This window comes from Chrysemys picta, chromosome 1 (genome assembly GCF_011386835.1).
Source record: "Chrysemys picta bellii isolate R12L10 chromosome 1, ASM1138683v2, whole genome shotgun sequence".
Taxonomy (NCBI): domain Eukaryota; kingdom Metazoa; phylum Chordata; order Testudines; family Emydidae; genus Chrysemys; species Chrysemys picta.
Genome location: NC_088791.1, coordinates 48092439 through 48114337, shown reverse-complemented (window position 1 = coordinate 48114337; position 21899 = coordinate 48092439). Strand labels below are relative to the sequence as shown.

The 21899-nt window shown below is 41.7% G+C and overlaps 1 protein-coding gene across 10 annotated transcripts in view; it reads left to right on the top strand.

The window, feature by feature from the left end:
* The window catches only part of MET (MET proto-oncogene, receptor tyrosine kinase), a 131701-nt gene that overhangs the window by 61038 nt on the left and 48764 nt on the right, over positions 1-21899 (top strand). For all 10 annotated transcript variants that reach the window (XM_065556223.1, XM_065556235.1, XM_042843730.2 and 7 more), the window contains 3 exons: positions 12439-12573; positions 14278-14451; positions 20569-20729. In XM_065556223.1, the coding sequence (XP_065412295.1) occupies positions 12439-12573; positions 14278-14451; positions 20569-20729 (470 nt within the window). The remainder of the gene's footprint in view (positions 1-12438; positions 12574-14277; positions 14452-20568; positions 20730-21899) is intronic.

The following is a 21899-nucleotide window of genomic DNA, read 5'->3' as shown; positions in this document are numbered from 1 at the left end:
CCCGCCACGCCGCTGGAGCGCCCCCCCTCGCGGAATGCCGCGCCGTGCTCCCCCCGCTGCCCCTTACCAGGTGCCGCCCCAAGCATGTGCTTGCGTGCCTGGTGCCTAGAGCCGGCCCTGCCCTCTGCTCTCCATACAATTGTAGTAGAACACTACTGCAAAACAAGTGTAATCTCTAACACACTGATTTTGTGGCCCAAATTACTATATAGTAGTGGTGGTGATTGCTGCATGTATTTATTTAGGGATAGAATCTGAAACCTTGACTCACAAGGTACAGTACCTTACAGTAACTCCTCACTTAACGTCCTCCCACTTAATGTTGTATCAAAGTTATGTCGCTGCTCAATTAGGCAACATCTTCGTTTAAAGTTGCGCAATGCTCCCTTATAACGTCGTTTGGCTGCCTGCTCTGTCCACTGCTTTGTAAGATTCTGTGGAAGAGCAGTGACTTTACAAGGGAGCATTGCACAAGTTCCTCTTCTCCGCCTCCTCCCCCTCCCTCCCAGCGTTTCCCCCACCACCAAACAGCTGCTTGGCGGTGCTTAGAACTTCTGTGAGGGAGGGAGAGAAGCGGGGAAGCGCTGCGTCTCCGCTTCTCCCCCTCCCTCCCAGAAAGTCCTAAGCGCAAAGCGCTGGGAGGGAGGAGGAGGAGCGGGGAAGCGCCGCGTCTCCGCTCCTCCTCCTCCTCCCTCCCAGAAAGTCCTAAGCGCTGCCAAACAGCTGTTTGACTTTCGGGGGGAAGGAGTGGGGATGCGGCGTGCTCTGGAGAGGAGGTGGAGTGGGGGTGGGAAGAGGTGGGCCTGGAGTGGAGCGGGGATGGGAAGAGGCAGGCCTGGAGCATTCCCAGCAAAGTCTGCACCTGTTCTTCTCCGGGGAAGCTGCCACTGCTGCTGCAAAGGTGCTTCCTAGTGTCCTTGCCTGCAGCGGGCTGTGTCTGTGTGGGGTAAGCCAGAGGCACTTCCCAACCACAGTACAGTACTGTACAGTATATAATACCTTTTTGTCTGCCCCCCAAAAAATTCCTTGGAAACTAACCCTCCCCTCCCCATTTACATTAAATCTTATGGGAAAATTGGATTTGTTTAACATCATTTCACTTAAAATTGCATTTTTCAGGAACATAACTACAACGTTAAGTGAGGAGTTACTGTATTTCGTGAGTGGTTCCATTGAAGTCAATGGGATTACTCATAGAGTAAAGTGCTACTAAACCAGAGAAAGGGTATCAGAATGTAGTCGTATTTTGTTTGTTTAAAAAATGCATCTGCATGTGGCCCAAAAGCTTATATACTTTATTGAGTCAGTAAAAGATATCTCTTTCTGTGATTTTATTTGAGGATTACCTGGTTGAAAAGGAGACACATTCTCCTGCACTAAATGTAGAAAGTTGTGCATTTTTACTCAGCCAAGCTAAGATTCATTAAATTGATCTGCATGGTCTAGATACAGAAAACTCACAAGTTCTTTTAAAGCAAGTAATTGGGGTGGGTGGGAATTCCATGTTCTCCAACAGAGAAGTCACAGCCCATTGATGCACTGATAATGTTTTGATTGCATCAAAAGTGTTAAACCTGTGTTGGGCCGTGAGTAGTTTGGAGTTCATCGTTTACTAAATACTACAGAGTTTCTGTTACAAAACAGAACAGTAATAATTTTTCTAAGACAGCTGCCACGCATGAGAAGGAAAAGAAAAATGGTTTGACTTCCTTCCTAAGCTGGAGTCTGACAACAAGCTTTATTTAACAGTTTTTTTTCTTCTGAGTGGTTGCAGCTGTTTCTGCCTTTCCTATTGTCCTTGTTTTGAGTGTGTGGCTGGGAACACAAGCCATAAGTACAGCTGTTAGGTGCAAAGTGAATCAGGTATTTCACAGTGGTTATTTGATTATAAAGTCACATTGGAGATGCTATAGTTATGGAGCCAGATTCTTAGCTGGTGTAAAACAGCATAGCTCCCCTGAAGTCAGAAGAGCTACACCATCTTTCACCACCTGTAGATCTGGCTCATGACTGAAAAGACTCTTTCATTAAAGTATTTGATTTTCTTTTTATAATTTCTGTGGATAATATCAATGTTTATTTTTAGTCTTTTTTCCTATTTTTATCTACCGGTATTTAAATTTTCAGTTGTTGGACATTATTTGGGGGCGGGGGGGGGAAGGGGGAAGCTCAGAGAATAATTTACTGTCCTTGGATGCTGAGATTCAAAAAGTTAACACTTTATAACCATTAAAACACGTCAACATCACATGTCAAAATATAGTGTAAATATCCTTAAATCAAACTCTAATAAGTTCTCAAGCAGCATTTTTCTTTCTTTGCCTATTGGTAAATTCTGAGTCGTTTGTGTGTGTATGGTGATGTTCACCGACATTTACCAATAAAAATCTAATCTTCCCAAGCCTAATAATAAGCCTCTATTTTCAGGCAGTTAGAGCTTGTCACAAAAGTTACCATAATAAATTGCGCTGAAATGTCTGGACCCCAAAGAGAAACTTTTTTCCCTTGAGTATGATAATGTTCTGTTTGGCCATTTTTGAGCTCTCAGTGTGAACAATTCATTTCACTGACGGGAGATTTTGTTGATTTTGGGGGGTGTGGAGGAGGGTGTCAAAATGACTTATTTTTAAATGCTCAGTGTAGGCTGCTGGCCTGTTTCCCCAGCCCAGGAAGGAGTGACACTCTGCCACCAGTTTAATTCGGACTCTTAGCTTTATTTCCTCCAAATAAGACAAATTCAGCGTATCAATCAACTCTTCCCTTGGAACCCTGGAGGATCTCCTGCAGGGATCAGTCTGTTCCCCACAGATTCTCTCTCTACCAGCCACTTGCCTGAGAGTCACCCTGCCACCGAGCCACTCTACTTCCTGTAGTGCTTTCCTCTTCCCCTCTCTCCACCACACCCCACCGCACCTCACCTCCCCATCCCATCCCCCATGCCCCAGGGTCTCCTGCAGGAGCTTTCCTGGTCCTTGCAGGTCTCTACTGCAACTGTGCTGCTTGCTATCTTTTAAACCACCTGGTCCCTAGCTGATCAGACTCAGCTGAGAGGTAGCTCATCCATCACAAGGGAAGGACCCATCTTCATGTAGAGTGCCAGCCACCCTGTGATATTCAGATTTGCAATGGACTTAATTGTCTGTGAGAGGAATATGTCTTTGATGTGCCTGATGAAATCTGTTTTGGAAACAATGAGGTTTCCAGTGTTTGGAAATTGCACACCTAGCACGCTCACTATGAGTGAAATTGGCCTTACCAGTGTGAAGCCCAGGAAAATGAGCTTCGCGTAGGTGCCCTACATATGGAAGCACACGACGGGAAACCTCTCCTTACAATTCATACAACCTCTCAGGGCAGTAGGAACAGCTGCAGTTCCCTGTCCTCCCTCTATATGGGGCTTTGGCAGAGCAGCCACATCATTCATGGATCTACTGACCCTTGGTCTGCTGACAAACCCCACTCCATAGCAGAGAGAGAACCGCGGCAAAACCCTGCCCTCTGGTGCTCAGGGAACGGAGAGCTCCTGACTGCAGCCTGTCTGCATTCTGCCTGCTTCCTGCAGAGGAACAGCAGCAGTGCAGCTGCACAGTAAGCTCTCTGGGGCAAGGAACATATCTTTTGATAGGTTTATGCCACACCAAACACACTGGTGCCTTGACCCTCACTTGGGCCTCTCTGCGCTACTTTAATACAAATAGTTAATAGTGGGTCCTGGGCAAGGGGGAATCTTTTTTGATATACATTTTCCACCATATTTTTGATAGCCAAACAAGAGGTGGAGTTTCCACATGCTGATCCCAAACCTATTCGTTTTCAGTTCAAAGTGTATGGCACTTGTGTTTGAAAAAAGCCTTTTCCCAGGACACCACCCCGGTTAAAAACTAACAAACAAATGAAACCCCCTAGCACATGCAGGTCTTGCTCTCCGTACCTGAGGAGCAGAGAACTGCTATGGACACTGCATGCTTGTTTTCAGTGTTTAGATACCTACATGGATGAGAGATACTTCCAGAAGAAAGTTAGATAGAAATAATCACAACTGTGTTTAACTCAGTGATTACACTTGAGGCCTGGCCATGTATCCACTGAAATCAAGTATTGCCACAGAATTCAATGGGAGCAGAATTGGGCCTTCAACACTTAGCATCTCACAAGCTGTGATCTGCTTACATTGAAATAAGTCAGTGGCAGAACTGCCATTACTTCAGTGGTGAAGGATCAGGCCCATGGTATATATTCATAAAAGGCAATAGTTCAGAGTAATGATGTACAGATGTCATCTTTAGATCAGTCATTCAAATTCAATGCATATCTAAAGTAACAGGAAATCATTACCATCTTTTGGCTGATCAGTGGCCTTTGAGTTGGTGGTATCCATTCATTTTCTACTGGTCAGGTGTACACGTAACAAAATCTACCAGTATGAATGGTAACCTCTGTTGGAAGCATTGGCAAAGAGACCAAGGAGTGAATGAACACAGAATGTAACAACGCCGGCATCCCTAGAAGTGGTCCCTCCAGAAAGGGGTTAAGGCACATTGGTGGAGCCATGGAAAAACCTCCCCCTGCTCAAAGCTTGCTTCCTATATTATACCAGTTTGTTATACCATGTTTTGTGGCTAGAGGACTTGACTTTCCAGAGTTGGCAATCTGGCACATTAAAAAATAAACATAAAACATAAATATATGCATTTATGTGAATGTGTAATCAATCACATTGCTTCTTTTCTTTCTCTGTTTTTTAACCAATGAAATTAAATGTCATAATCTATATTAGTAAAGAGTTATTAATATTTTAAACTTTTTAATATTTAATGTGGTTTTGAATAGTAGTTCTTGTTTCTATGATAGAGAGCATGCCTAGCTAATCCCAAAGTAAACTCAAATAGTAAGAGAAAAGAGGGGAAATCTTTATACTGAAGTTTAAAATTAACACCTGGAACCAAGTTACTGTTTTGAGAGAACACATGTTTTACTGTTCAGTTCCAGTAGAAAAGCTTATGCCCTTCAAAGTGGATCCATTATACTCAATGGATTACAATGATATATATACAGCATCCAGAGAGCTACATGTGTGCCCTTTACAAGGCTATGCTGCATATCCTGGGGCGCTTGAGGGTTACATAATAACATTAACCCTGAACCTATCTCTGCTGGATAATGGCCTACACCTGCCAGACATCTAGGGAAAACTAAAAATATGATACTGAGACTGGCTTGTTTTAAGTAGCCTCTGATTTTTGCAGAAGATATTCTGACATGCATATAGTAACATTTGTAACTCAATCCTACTGACTAGCAGGACTGATCATCAGAATGAGTAAAATATATATTACATGCATGCTTTTGTGCTGAAGTTATATATGCAAAGTTGTGTATAAATTAACCAAAGGCTTCTGACTGAATATTGATTGGTTTGTGATAATGAAATAGAGTTTAAAAGAATGCACCTGATATCCATGGACATAAAAATGATGATTCATTTCCAGTATAAAGGAGATACTAATTAATCTATTGACCTCCTGTCTTCAAAGCCTATCATCTCTAAAACCAGCATCACTGAAATACTCTGAGCTGTACTGGAAGGCTACTACATATATTTTCAGTGCCTATGGTTCCTTTTGTGTGTGTCTTTTTGAATGTTGGAAGTAAAACATAACCACCTTCAAAGCTAGCAGCATAAATTGAAGTCTATAGTTCAGTCAGTGTACTGGTGAATTATCCATATCCTTCAAGGATGGAGGGGATAAAATGTTATATATTTGTATTTGTCTTGAGAGGCATGCCAAGAATTGCACTGCTTGTTGTCTATGAACGTGCTTTTCTGGAAGGCAGCTGGCACACGTGTTCTCCTGCTCTTTGTGTGCTCTGGGGAGATGTTTGATTTCTTATGAAAATGGTATATGTGTCCCAGGAGATGGACAATCAGATTTGTTATTTTTAGGGAGTAATCCTACTCTTCCACTACTCCACTTCCCAGGGTCATACCACAGCCGCACCACCCGTCCCACTGCATAGGGAAGAGAGGTGCTGAGTAACTGCACAGGAATACCATGCGTCTCTCTTGTTGTCTCTCTGTAGGATTATGTAAGACAAGGTTAAGGCAGGCCAAGGAGTTGCTATCAGGTGGGTGCACAGCTGGGTGAAAGAAAGTACTCAGAGTACTTATCAATCATTTACAGTCAAACTGGGAGGATGTATCTACTGCTGTCTCCCACGGGTCAGTCCTCAGTCCAGTACTATTAAATATTTTCATTAATGACTTGGATAATGGAGTGGAGAGTATGCTTATAAAATTTGCGGATGACTCCAATCTGGGAGGGTTAGCAAGAACTTTGGAGGACAGAATTAGAATTCAAAACAACCTTGACAAATTAAAGAATTGGTCTGAACTCAACAAGATGAAATTCAATAAAGTGCAAAGTTCTTCACTTAAGAAGGAAAAATCAAATCCCCAACTACAAAATTGGGAATAACTGGCTAGGTGGTAGTACTGCTGAAAAAGATCTGGGACTTAAAGTGGATCACCACTGAATATGAGTCAACAATGTGTTGCAGTTGCAAAAAACACTAATATCATTCTGGGGTATATTAACATGAATGTTGTATGTAAGACATGGGAGATAATTATCCCTCTCTACTTGGCACTGATAAGGTCTCAGCTGCAGTATTGCATCCAGTTCTGGTGCCACACTTTAGGAAATGTGGACAAAGTGGAGAGAGTCCAAAGGAGAGCAACACAAATTATAAAAGGTTTAGAAAACCTGACCTATGAGGAAAGATTAAAAAAAAAAACCTGGACATGTTTAGTCTTGAGATAACAAGAATGATGGGGGACCTGATAACAGTCTTCAGATATGTTAAGGGGTGTTATAAAGAGGACAGTGACCTGTTCTCCATGTCCACTGAAGGTAGGACAAGAAGTAATGGGCTTAATGTGCAGCAAGGAGGATTTAAGTTACATATTAGGAAATACTTTCTAACTATAAAGGTTTTTAAGCTTTGGAATAGGCTTCCAAGGGAAGTTGTGGAATCCACATTTCTGGAGGTTTTTAAGATCAGGTTGCATAAACGCCTGTCCTGGATGGTCAAGGTTTATTTGGTCCTGCCTTAGCACAGGGAGATCGACTAGATGACCTCTTGAGGTCCTTTTCAGACCTACATTTCTTTGATTCTATGGATTTGGCCAGTAAGATCACAAACTACACAGATATGTTGGCCCCCCAATTTTTTATTTATTTATGTATTTTGCATCTCTTGGCTACCTCTACAGTTCCTTAGTTACAGGCTTGGTCTACTCTTAAAAGTTGCATCAGCATAGCTACGTTGGTGAGGAGTGTGGAAATACACCCCTGACTGACACAGCTGTGCCAACAAAACTCCCAGTGTAGATGCAGTTATGCCAATGGAAGAGTCCTTCTTTTGATGTAGCTAATGTCATTGAAGTAGCTAATGTTCCTGCACGTGCAGAAAAACTCCTGCATATACTGTGTTTACACTGGAGGCAGTGGTGACATAGCTATGCCAACATCAGCTCTGTAGTATAGACATAGTCGTAATATTGGCTGTAGATCAGTTGCATGGGTATTTCACACCATAGTCCCAAGATGGGGGGGGGGGATTTCTATTCCTCCAATCTCAGATCACATCACCAGGTAGAAAACCATTTTACTCAGGCTTTGAGCAGCTGATGTGAATTTTATTTGTGGTGAATAATAGATCATTCAGTGTTTTAAGTACCAAATATTCTCTAGAACCATAAAAATTGGGTATTAAATTTACTTAGGATATGACTACTTTTTGAGCTGGGGTGTAATTTCCAGCTCAAGGACACATACCTGTACTAGCTCTGACGGAGTTAGCATGCTAAAAATAGAAGTGCATTTGTGGCAGTGCAAGTGGTGGGAGGGGTTATCCACCCGAGTACATACCTAGCATCTCAAACAGGATCAAACTGGGAGCAGTTAGCCCCTCCCACCGCTTGCACTGCTTCGGCTACACTCTAATTTTAGCATGCTAGCTCAATCAGAGCTATCATGGGTATGTCTCCTCAAACTGGAAGTTACACCTGCAGCTCAAAGTGTAGACATACCCATAGATTGTAAGCCCTTGTGTCAGGAACTGTCTTTTTGTTCTGTGTTTGTACAGTGCGTAGCTAGCACAAACAGATCCTAGTCCATGACTAAGACTCCTTAGTGCTATCGCAATACAGATATTTAATTACAGTAATAATAATACCATTTCTTATATTGTTCTTTGGCTAAAACCCAGAAGTATTTAAGGGTTAACATTGTTGCTCAATCAGAAAGAATGTTTGGCAATAAGAAGAAGCCTGGATTAATGATAGAAAAGAATTCTTAGCATTTTATAGCTGTGGGTATTCGAGAGGAGACATGGCTAATGATCAACTAAAAAGGTATTTGCAGCTGTGGTGTTACCTCTGCTCGTATAATACTAACATTAATCAAGCTTTTCCATGCAGCTTTGCAGTTCATTCCATTTTTCACTCTGTCCTGCATATAAAAACAGAGCTCATCCCCTAATATATTGTTCCAAAGATCATAGCTCTGTGTCGCAGAAAACCATCAAACCTTATTGATTTCTAAAAACTGCATTTTTCTGTGCTGTGAATCAAACCTGAACGGCAATTCTTTACCAAAAAATAGCTTTACCTTAAAGAAAAACTTCCCCTGTTGTTTGTTTCCGCCCAAGAGTCTAAACATCCGCAGGCTGTGAAACACTTATCACCATGAATTAACTGGGAACATATTTTTTTGAAGTTTTGAATTATAGCAAAGTGGGCATTTCTAGGGCTAGTTCTGGAGTCGGCCATCTTGCTGAAAGATTATGGCAGTCCTCGAAACCCATGTCCTAGCTCACGGGTGGCCACCCTGAGCCTGAGAAGGAGCCAGAATTTACCAATGTACATTGCCAAAGAGCCACAGTAATATATCAGCAGCCCCTCATTAGCTCCTCCTCTTCCCCCGCTCCCAGCACCTCCCACCCACTGACAGTCCCCCAATCAGCGCCTCTCACTCTCTCCCCACACCTCCCAATCAGTTGTTTTGTAGCGTGCAGGAAGCTCTGGGGATGGGGGAGGAGCAAAGGCATGGCAGGCTCAGGGGAAGGGGTGGAGTGGGGGCAGGGCCTGTGGCAGAGCCAGGGGTTGAGCAATGAAAACCCTCCGGCACACTGGAAAGTTGGTGCCTTTAGCTCCAGCCCTGGAGTCGGTGCCTATACAAGGAGCCGCATATTAACTTCTGAAGAGCCGCATGTGGCTCCGGAGCCACAGGCCACCCCATCCTAGCTGTTTTAGAATTGGCTTAGCAGTCAAGTGAAATACTTTAATAGTCACAAAATAAACATTTTGTGTATTAGGTGTTTTAAAGATGGTCAGGCTGCTCTAAATAATAAAATCCAGTGAGTCTCACTTTCTTATCAAATACGATATTCTAAATTCCTCAAATAAATAAATAAATAAATAACCTGAGGTGTAACTTTTGGAAACAAGTACCCTTGTAATCTTTGTTTAAATGAGCCTCAGCCCTTGTTGCATGACGGTATCACCTTCCAGCTCATGCCGTACATAATAATGGGCCCAGTCCTGCACATTCTTGCTCTTGGACATGGTGACTGAAATCAGTGGGGCTACTCATGGTAGTAAAGTTAAGCATGTGCCTATGTTATAACAGGATCAGAACCATAGACCTGGATTGTCAAAGGTATTTAGGCACCTAAATGTGGAGCTAGGCATCTAGTGGGATTTTCAAAATCACCTAGGTACCTAACACCTGTGAAATCCCCTGTGGTTCTACTCAGAGTAAGCAGCATGTACCCAAACAGCCAAGATAACACTGCACTGCAGAAGCCTGTCACCAGATCAGGAATGGATAGCAGTGACATATGAACATGAGGTTCTAACCTCAAACACACTTGTAGCCCTATGCTGGGAGGATCTTACCTACCTCTCACAGATACCGTTTTTACACTTTAGCAATTCTTTTACCGCTTATCATGCCAATAGAGTCTCACTGAACTAAAAACAATGAGGAGTCCTTGTGGCATCTTAGAGACTAACAAATCTATTTGGGCATAAGCTTTCGTGGGCTAGAACCCACTTCATTGGATGCATGAAGTGAAAAATACAGGAGCAGGTATAAATAAATGAATGGATAAGGGTTGCTTTACCAAGTGTGAGGTCAGTCTAATGAGATAAATCAATTAACAGCAGGATACCAAGGGAGGAAAAATAACTTTTGAAGTGGTAAGAGAGTGGCCCATTACAGACAGTTGACAAGAAGGTGTGAGTGCCAACTTTGTCCACATATCTATTCAGGGGACACCATCATAGGACCTAACCACATCAGCCACACCATCCGGGGCTCGTTCACCTGCACATCCACCAATGTGGTATATGCCATCATGTGCCAGCAATGCCCCTCTGCCATGTACATTGGCCAAACCAGACAGTCTCTATCAAAAGAATAAATGGACACAAATCTGACATCAGGAATCATAACATTTAAAAACCAGTAGGAGAACACTTCAATCTCTCTGGTCACTCAATAACAGACCTAAAAGTGGCAATTCTTCAACAAAAAAACTTCAAAAACAGACTCCAACGTGAAGCTGCAGAACTGGAATTAATTTGCAAACTGGATACCATCAGATTAGGCCTGAATAAAGACTGGGAGTGGTTGGGTCATTACAACATCTAAGATTAATTTCCCCAATACTAATTTCTCCCTACTGTTACTCACACCTTCTTGTCAACTGTCTGTAATGGGCCACTCTCTTACCACTTCAAAAGTTATTTTTCCTCCCTTAGTATCCTGCTGGTAATTGATTTATCTCGTTAGACTGACCTCACACTTGGTAAAGCAACCCCCATCCTTTCATGTATTTATACCTGCTCCTGTATTTTTCACTTCATGCATCCGATGAAGTGGGTTCTAGCCCACAAAAGCTTAAGCCCAAATAAATTTGTTAGTCTCAAAGGTGCCACAAGGACTCCTCGTTGTTTTTGCTGATACAGACTAACACAGCTACTACTCTGAAACCTGTCACTGACTAAATGAGCCTGAGCTCAGATCATTGACTTTCTTATTCTCTCTGTAAGGTGCAGTGCACACCTCTGGCACCATAAAGAAATGTTAAATAAGGATAATACAATTATTGCTCTTCTTTTTATTTTCTTTTTCTACTTTCATGTTTTTTTTTATGTGCAATATGTTTATGCAATAAAATACGTACCAATCTAAATCCCAGGTTAGAAGTTCTGAGGGCACTCGTATGTTCAATACAGATTTTTTAAAATTTTTAAATATATAATATATAGAGCAAATGTTAATTTTCAAACCAAAGGATTAAAAGGAAAACAAATTAAAATATTGTTACCCTTCTAAAACAGAGAGGGGAGAAACTCGCTGGTTTAATATGCTTTTAAATAGACCTTGTTGGCAAAATTCCTTTACTTTTCTCTTAAATGCAGGGAGTTTGACTAAATAGACACTGAATTTTTTACGATTGATTTAATAAACACCTGAAATTTAAGAATTATGAACAAGGGATGGTTCCTTTTTAGTGTTACAAATGTGATATATTATAAAAGTCTTTCAGGCAGTCATGAGATTGCTCTGTTAAAGCAAAGCAGGGGTGGGCAAACTACGGTCCATGGGCCACATCCAGCTCTCCAGACGTTTTAATCCGGCCTTGAGCTCCCACTGGGGAGCAGGGTCAGGGGCTTGTCCCGCTCCGCACACTCCCAGAAGCAGCGGCATGTCCCCCCTCCGGCTCCTATGCATAGGGACAGCCACGGGGCTCCGCACGCTGCCCCCACCACAAGTGCCGCCCTTGCAGCTCCCAATGGTCGGGAACCACAGCCAATGGGAGCTGCAGGGGTGGTGCCTGTGGATGGGGCAGCACACAGAGCGGCCTGTCTGCGCCTCCCTGTAGGAGACAAAGGAGGGACATGCTGCTGCTTCTAGGAGCTGCTTAAGGTAAGAGCCTGCACCCCAACCCTCTCCCATGACACTGCCCCCTCTTGATCCCCCTCCCACCCTCTGAACCCCTCAGTCCCAGCCCAGAGCACCGTCCTGCACCCCCAAACCCTCATCCCCAGCCCCACACCAGAGCCCACACCTCCAACCGGAGCCCTCATCCCTCTCTGTACCCGTCAACGCCCAATTTCGTGAGCATTCATGGCCCGCCATACAATTTCCACACACAGATGTGGCCCTCGGGCCAAAAAGTTTGCCCACCCCTGTTATAAAAAGTGCCTTTATTGCTTCATAATGTATTTCAAGAGGATTAGTGCAACAGTGCTGGTTAATGCTAACCATCAGACAGAGAAAATAGTGGGAATGTGGGATCATTGTTCAATATGCACACAAGTAACATGCAGCCCATTTATTGATTTTGAGAGTTTTTCTTTTTTAGATAGTGATTTCCCGTTCAGAAGCTACTCCACCACATGTGAATTTTCCCCTGGACTCCCACCCAGTCTCCCCACAAGTTATTATTGACCATTCATTAGTAGCAGATGGCTATACTCTGGTTGTCACCGGAATGAAGGTGAGTGGTTCATAATCTAATCACGCTTTGTATTATGTAAACCTACATTCATAGTATCAGCTTTACATAAGAGTGGTTAGTCAGTATGGTATTTTGAATTCTCATAACATGCAACCTTTGCATCCTTTCCAGTCTCTTGGGTATGTTGTTTGTTTCCTCAAAAGCTTTTTTTTTTTTCCTATTAAACCAACAAGTAAATTAACATTGAGAAATGTGCAAATAATGTGAGAATTGTGATAGAAACCGACAAAAAGCCAGGAAATGCAAATTTAAGGCTGACACCCTGTCCTTAATTCAAGCTCTTGTGAAGAAAAATACACAATGGCTTGAGTAAAGAATAGTGTTTAGAATTTCCTGGTCTTTGTAGATTGGTATTGTAACATTATAACACTATTTAAATAGGGGGTTTGTGGGTGTTTAAAACCAGGGTCACAATTCATATTAAGATTACATTTAGCAATAGCTTGTCAAAGATTAATGAATGATTGATTAATAGATTATATAAGTATGTTACTGGCATGAGTACTATGTATTATAAATGGTTGAAAGCACATCAGCAAAAGATGTTATAGATGATTATAAGACATGGTTATAGGCAACCTCTTGATCTGTTGAATTCTCTAACAATCTATAAGAATTGATTTATTGAAATATCTATTAATCGTTTACTAATCCTTTAAGAATTACGGTAGATATAAATGTAACCTTAAAACAAAGTATGATCAAAATAGGCTTAAATGTGGCATGGAAATATGGTGAAGTAACTGTATATTAATGAAAGTCATAAAATGAAAACCCCTTGAGGAGCATCTTTGCTCTAAAGCTCTTAACGTGGGTTACAGATAACAAGTAAGCTTCACAACATACCTGTGAAGTATGTGTTATGTTCATTTTACAAATGAGTAAACTGATTTACACTGGTTGATTTTTCAAGTGAGTTAATGCAGAGCTGGGAGACAAAACCAGGTGTTCTCCTGATGCTCTGTCCAAGTTCTAATCACAAGACGGTAACCCCTCTTTGTAAGCAAAGGCTGTTTGTTGTGACTATCGATATTATCAGTATGGCTTTAGGGTTTAAGAGTGAATTTAGGAATGTGCCAATTAAATTACCGTATATACTCATTCATAAGCTGAATAGTTTTGGTAAAAAAGTGACGCATCAAAGAGCGGGGGTCAGCTTATAAACGGGTCTACACCAAAATTTGATGATTTTAAACTCTATGGAATCACTGAATTGACTATCTAATACATTGTCATTTTGTTTACTTGGAGCGTCTGCAGGCCAGGAGCCCCTCAGCTCCCTGTGGCCGCGGTTCGCCATCCCAGCCAATGGGAGCTGCGGGAAGCCCCATTGGCTGGGAATGGTAAACAAAACATTCTGACCCGCCAGCGGCTTACCCTGATGGGCCGGGAGCCAAAGTTTTCCAACCCCTGAAATATAGGGTCGGCTTATGAAAGGGTCATACAGTTTTTGCTATTTTTACCTATCCATTTTGTGGGGGTCGGCTTATAAACGAACAGGCTAATGAACGAGTATATACGGCACTTATCAGATCTTCTAATTACTGAATTAAACTACAGTAGAGGAGTAATTTTCACATTTGAAACCAGAGTAACATCATCATACTTTGCATAAATAAGGAGTTTCTCCTTGCTAGTTAAGATACTTTTGTAAAGATCTGTGTATAATTCTCTTATCAATAGATAACCAAGATTCCCTTGAATGGACCAGGCTGTGATCACTTTAAGTCCTGCAGTCAGTGTCTTTCAGCACCTCCTTTCATGCAGTGTGGCTGGTGTAGTGATCGGTGTGTGAGGTCCTGGGAGTGTGTTAAAGGGATGTGGACCCAGGAGACGTGTTTGCCGAGAGTTTATGAGGTAAAAAAAATTCCCCCAAAATTTATCTCAGAGGTAGGACTGCACATGTATTTCAAGCATACCTGTCCAACAGAATGTACCTGAGGCCTCTTGAGCCTTCTGAGCCCTGGAAGTCTGCAGATGCTAGCTTTGCAGCTAGCCAGCCTATGCAGTAAAAAGGGCAAGCTGTCTTTTCCTCTTACAAAATCTCAGAACTTTTCAAAACCAGGAGTCACAGAGCAGTGTGATGAAAAGAATTTGTGTTAATGTAATTGTTTATTCCTGTTTATGCTGCATTCCAACAGTATCAGGATTGGTGGTGTCATCGCATTAGGATCTGTATAAAGATATAGGAAGGCATGGCCCTGCCCCAAAGAGCTTACAGTGTCTGAATGCAAATTACACATGGACTACAACCAAATAGATAAAATTTTAATATACATTTTTTCTCTTTTTAAAATTATGATAAATAAAGTTTCCACTGTCTTTACCTTACCCTCAGCCTAATTACCTTAACTGGCTGCTGACCTCATGTAAATAAATTCCCCACATTCTGTGCTCCACCACTCTCCCATTCTGGATTTGTCCCTCTGCTTGGGATCTTCTGCAAGGAAGAAGCCTTGGTCTTCAATAACTACCATTTACTGTCTCAAATGTGGAACTGGGTCAGGGTTTCAACTGATCTGTTTGTGATTTTAAAAAAGGAAATTCCCTTCACCTGGTGGGGAGAAGGAGGGCAAGTCAGCTCTCAAAGCCTTCCTCATAGGGAGAATGGGTAGGAAGACTCTTCCTGCTCACAGCTGCTGGAGACGATATGGAGGAGTTCCCCATCCCATATCACATTTTGATGGATGGCTCTGTCTCTTCTTCCCTCCCACTACCCCTGCTGCTTTTTGGTTTGTGGCACTGATGGGAGAGAAAGGGAACATCTTTGGCCTGATGGCATCCTCTCTCTTCCCTACCTAATTTCTGTAACAGCTCTTCCAACCAAGGAGACATCTTTAGGCCAGGTGCTTTTTCAAACATCTCCCCAGCCTTGACAGTTTCTTGAGTGTCATTCCCATAAGCCTGGTTGCCATGTGCATGGCCCTGGGGCAGGGCAGAGTCTGTGGCTCTGTCCCTGGGAAAGAGGACAGCTGAAGGCCGCTTTCAGTTGTAGAAGACCCCATAAATGTTAAAAAGTACTCAAGAGCAAAATTACACTGATAATCAAAGAGCCCACTAGCTCGTTGCTGTTTTCATTTAGCTATGGTTAAGGCAAGATTTGTATTGGCTGACTGTGCATTTAACCAAATCATTTTGTGTTAAGTGTGACACAATTATGAAGGCCTTGTTTCATGGAGCAGTTAATACACTAGTAAATGGAGCGGAGAACACGCATAAAACATGCTTGTAGCATTTATAGCCATTATTTTTACTGATGTATACAGTGTTAAATTCTTATTCCTTTTGCACATCTGAACTTATAAATAGGGATGAAACTTGAAAGACTAAGCACAAAGAGAGAGACACTTTTTAAAAGAAATAATATTTCATAATATTAGGATTATGAATACCAAAATGATTATGGCACTGCTTCTCCACTGTCTTGTGCAGTCATTTACATCTGTGCAAAGGGCTGTAAAATAAGAACGAGAATGTTTTACACTCACTTTGTACAAGTGCACAACATTCTATGACTTGTGCTATACAGGCCAGACTAGATGATCTAATGACCCTTCTGGCCTTAAAAATCTATGAATTTGTGAATCACACATGTACATGGGTGCATAACACTGGATACAAGGCAGTGGAGAATCAAGCCCAGAGAGTCTCCATTGCCATCATAATTAAATATATATATATGATGTTTCTACAAGACCAAACTGTTCAAAGCTATATAACATAGCTTATTTTGTGTGTAGGTTCTGATTTTCAGATATGCTGAGCATGTACATTGACTTCATACAGAGTTGAGTGTACTGAGACATTCTTAAAACCTCTCCTGGAGAGCCCAGTTCTGCAATCCTTATATTGAGTAGTGCTGACTCATGAAGGTAATCCCTCTGAGTTCAATGCAATGATTCCTCTCAATAAAGTATTTCTCAGTACAAGTGGGGATTGCAGGATTGGACCTCTACAACTTTAAAGAGTGCAAGATCTCATACATTTTTTCATACTTATTTATAATTTAGTACCCTGTGTTCAAATGTGCGTGTGTGTGTATATATATTTTAAATTTCAGTAAATATGTGGCAATGATTGATCTTTAAAGTGACTCTCCTAAAGATTTGCATTTCAGCATGCACAAGTTTGGGAAACTTATTCCTAGAAGGCTTGGGAGGAAAATAATGCAGATAAGTGCTTAATTCCCTGTGGATTGCTAGCTGTTAAGGCAAATTTCTTGCTCTGCTTGACCATGACATTTAACATTATTACTGAAAAAATATTTTAAACAGATTATTAATCTTTTTCTGTTCTATCTTTAAACCCATGTGCATAAAATACAAGAGCTAAGCATGTTTTGTTCCTAACAAATGGAGGAAACTTGCTTTGCATGATATTTGACATTCAATCCTAAAATCCCACAAAAAGTAAGTGAGATTTCAGGGAGGCAGAGGGTGTAAATATGTTATATGATATCTTTCACCTGAAGCAGAGGCAAGAGATGCTTTGAGGGCCTGATCCAAAGCCCACTGAAGTCAATGGTAAGACTCCTGTTGACTTCAGTGGGATTTGGATCAGGCTCTGAAAAAATCTTTCCCAGTGTATTCCACAGTGTTTTATTCAATGAAAAATCTACTAGGGGATTTTCTCCCTGTAGAGAGGAGGAAAGGAGTCCAATATTTTTCCACTGGAGCCTTGTAGATCTCCCAGTTGTTGCCCCGTTGCTTTAAATATCCCAGCTCTTGAAGTTTTGGGTCACAGTGACCATTCTCCCAGCTGGAGAGGTCTCAGCAGGATTCTTGCACTCCAAACTGCTGCTTTCCAAACATTCTCTAAATGGTAAAAACAGACGGAATCCCTCCATCGTGCCATATAGAAAAACACAGCTAGCTGTTGGTGAGACAAACAACTCCAATTCTCACAGACAGGGTTTCTCTGAACACTCAACTGTTTGGCACCGTACACCTATCGAAATGCTTTGCAATTATTGCTTATGCCAACAAATAAGTGCATTTTCTCAGCCTGGACACACAGTGCTAAATCAAATCTGGGAGTCTTGGAAGGGTCTCATCAGAGATAACTTGGTAATGGAACAAATTGCAATGCTCTATTTGTGGAATTCAGGTCACTGTGGCAGGTGAACTGCACAGGAGAAAAAAATAGGGTTGTGTCCAATCTTGCTTGTTTACTGTGTATAAAGAAGCCCTGAGAGGTTTTGTTGCTGTTTTTAAACAGGGTGGCTTTTTATCTTAGAAATATCAAGAATGTCAGGCCTTTTGTTCCCTGTTTAATAGGAGGACACATTCAAGGTTTCAGATGTGCATTGTGAGCTTTCTTGTCCCTTAATTGAAGGGATGGAGCTGTTGAATCTTTAACATCTTTTCTTCCAACAGTTTATAGGGCATTTGAGTTAAACATGTTGGCTGTTAAAACCAAGTGAAAAAACTGAGTTTTAAATTTTCTGCTTAAAAATCACTTCTGCTCTCATTTTAAGGCCTGATCCAAAGCCCAGGAAAGATGATGGAAAGACTGCCTTTGACTTAAAAGGGCTTTGGATCAAGCCGTGAATTGGGTTTCATTGTTGTTATCTGTGATGTTTTCTTACTCCTACTACTTCTCCACTCGTTCCATAAATTCTTCTAATTAAAACAGGTAGACAAGTCCTGAGTCCTGTTTAGAACTGTTTGTTTTTTGTTTTCTTTTGTTAACACCTAATTAATGCAAATGCACTATGAAGAGTTCGCAGAAAAGACCTGTTTGTTAACACCCTTCAGAAGGCTTACAATTCAGTTTCTGTGAGTCCTCCAAGAAAAAGTCTGGAAAACAAGGCTGGACTCTTGATATATTTAAGGTACAAAACAAACAGAATAAAAATAAATAAATGAATTAAAACTCATTTCAAGCCTTTTTATTCAACTTAAAGAATCACACAAGATCAGAAACTTTTTTTATCCTTTAATATCCACTTCTAAAACTTATCTTTTAAGCTTGTTTTGCAGGATGTAATGGCTAGATTTGTTATCCCTTGATTCAGGTCATCCCCCAGCATACATTATATGGCTGATGTCACACCCTACCTTTGAGGAATAAGGCAATTTGAGAGGGGTCAGGTAAGTCCCTTCGCTTACAATATTGCATAGTTTTGTAAAGTTTGCTTTTAATTTCCTTATTTGATAGCTGACTGGCTACAAATAGGGATATTCAAATGGTACGGACCTGTGCATTATTGTTCAGACAATGGGATTTACCTCACCCCTACAAAACAATTTCATTCCCTGGTAGGGCTCCAAGGTGAGTGTTACCCCAAAGGCAGAGTGCATGCTGAGTTACATGGAGCAGGGGCAATGATACGAAGTCAGTCTCTTTGGGGACCTAGAAACAAAAAACAAATAAGGAAAATGTAACTCTGAGAACCAGTGAACACAAACCCTTTATGGCCTAGTTCCCCGTACTGTAGAAGGTGTAATACTGGCTGTAGTATAATGTGCTGAGTGGCTATGTGGGCATCTCTGTTTTGCTCTTACTCCAGTCCCCCAACCCTTGGAGAGGTCCCCTGTGCTTTGCTCAGTCACAACCTGATTCAAAGCCTGTTGAAGTCAATGGAAAGACTCCCACTGCTTTCAATGAGTTTCTTCTGGTTTTTGATGACAGTAGTAAGTTTCACTGTATAGAATATACGATATAATTCCTGTGAAGTATTTCTCAATAGCTTTTTACCTACAGTTTCATTTGTGAGATTCTTCATGTATAGCTACTAGGAGAGTTGAAAGGAAATGAGCTGTCTTACTGGATTTTAGATGAAATAATAGCCACATAGTTCTTAAGCAGTTTTCTTTCAGCTTGAGAGTGTAGAAATAGAGTTTATGAAAGGCACAATTATATTGGATTTTAAGGGCAAATATGCTATCACTAGGAGCATTAAGCCAAAGACATTTAAGTACCATGATCACAAGTGTAAGTTAAATCTTTTGTTCCCTGTTGATTATCTGGTAGTGACTGGAATGTTTGCAAACTTAGGCAGTATTGTTAAAAGCCCACATCAACCCTAAACCCCTGTGTCTTTTAGACTTTCATTGGCAGTGCTTTGCTGAATACCTTAACTGAGGTTTGTACAACTTCTATAGTGTTCCTACATTTTTCCCACCATTGTTCTATTTTACAACACAATTTACAATATATAGAAAAAAAGCATTTCCTTTTTAGATTGTCAGTATGTTGCCGAGAGGTAGTTTATTTTTAACTCAGAATTAGAAGTAACCAAATGTAACAGATTTTAGTCAAAGAATAGTAGAAGTCTTATTAACTTTGTAACTGCCAAAGCAATATCTGATTAAGTATCAGGGGGTAGCCGTGTTAGTCTGTATCTACAAAAACAACAAGGAGTCTGGTGGCACCTTAAAGACTAAGCTTTCGTGAGTAAAACCTCACTTCTTCGGATGCCTAGAGACCTCTATGCATCCGAAGAAGTGAGGTTTTTACTCACGAAAGCTTATGCCCAAATAAATCTGTTAGTCTTTAAGGTGCCACCAGACTCCTTGTTGTTTATCTGATTAAGACGTCTTTGAAGCTGCTCCATTGTGCATACCTGCCCTTTCATCAAACTAACACAAAAGTTACATGGTCATTTTTGGATTCTTTTGTTCAGCATTCAGCTTGTAATAAAATACATACATTGTATGTTTAACATACCAGAAATGGGATGTAAAAGACAAGATCAGGAGGATTAAAAAGATTATTACAATGCACAGCTTGTTCAGTGCCCCTAAACACTATCCCTCAGAGCTTTCTAGCAAAGGTTTTGTTATTTATTGCTACTGTCTGAGGAAGCCCATAATGTGATGAATGAAAGGTGATGAACAATTAAGATAAATGGTAGGATACCGTCTACCAGATGAAGTGCTTCTATAAAACTATTCTTCTCCTTTGCACATTATGTAAAATTCATCTGAAGTTCTAGCAAAACTGATATAACAGTATATGTTTTTCTTATAGATTGTCCCAAGGAGCGCTCCATTAGAAGGTGGAACAAGACTTACAGTGTGTGGCTGGGACTTTGGATTCAACAAAAATAATAGATTTGACTTAAAAAATACAGCAGTGCTTATAGGAGGAAAGCCTTGTACTCTGGAAGTAAAAGTCAGCAACAAAAACAAGTAAGATACTTAAAATGCCCTGCATAGTAAATCTGTTAGAGTCTTCACTTGCTGGATTGTAGCCCTCCAATAGCATCTGGCTTCCTCCAGTTCCCAGGTTTCAGACCCATACAATAGTATAGAAACAGCATTAGTCTTAGGCAGGGCCGGCTTCAGGCACCAGCTGAGCAAGCTCATGCTTGGGGCGGCAGATTGTACGAGGCAGCATTCCGCCCAATCCTAGCACGGCACGGCCGCTTTTTTTTGTTGTTGTTCCGCTCCGGCCACCCTGTAGGGGGCGGTGGCACGGAAGAGGGGAGCGCCCTGCAGCAAGCCCGGCAGGGCAGCCTGCGTCCTTCCCTCCCAACTGACCAGAGCGGCACGGAGCCCTCCCGGCAGGCGGCACGATGGTCGGGGCCGCGTGGCAGCGTCCTGCTGAAGTCCTGGCCGCCCCCCTTCTCTCTCTCCCCCCCAATCCCCCTGCTAGCCGGGGCACATCTGCAGCTCAGGGAGTTCCCTGGTTCCGGCCGCACCGCAGGTTTTGGGGGTTTTTTTGCTTTGCCGTTTTTTGCCGCCCTGTTTTTTTGTTTGTTTTTTGCTTGGGGCGGCAAAAAAGCCAGAGCCGGCCCTAGTCTTAGGCAACCATCTCCTCAGAAAAGCAGAATCCATTGAGGGCCTCCATGTTGGAGGTCTGATATCCTAGCTAAGGCTGATAGTTCTTTCAGTAGTCTTTACTGCGATTGACCATGAGGTGCGCTGCCACGTCGGTGGGACCTGGCAAAGGTGAAAGGGTCTTAGGAAAGTTCTGCTTGTTACTGTTAGTGAGATCCAAGAAGGTGGTAATGAATAACTGCTCTTCATAACTAAGATGTCTTAGTCAAGGTCCCATAGGGCTCGGTTTTGCCATCTCTCCCTTTCAAATTTGAGAAGCTGCTGGGGAGATGCTGAGGGGATACATGCATTATTGTCATCAATAGTTTGATGACTCTTTGTACATCTCCTCTGCCTCAGACACTAACAAAACTATTTCCGTATTTTCCCAATGTCTGGCAGAGGGACCAGGATGAAAGTCTTAAGCTCACTGTGGCCAAGACAGAGACATTGATTAGCATCTTGCGGCACTGGCAAATTCTATGAATATTCTCTTTCAGCTGATGACATCTGCCAATATATTGATAAAGCAACCTGCTG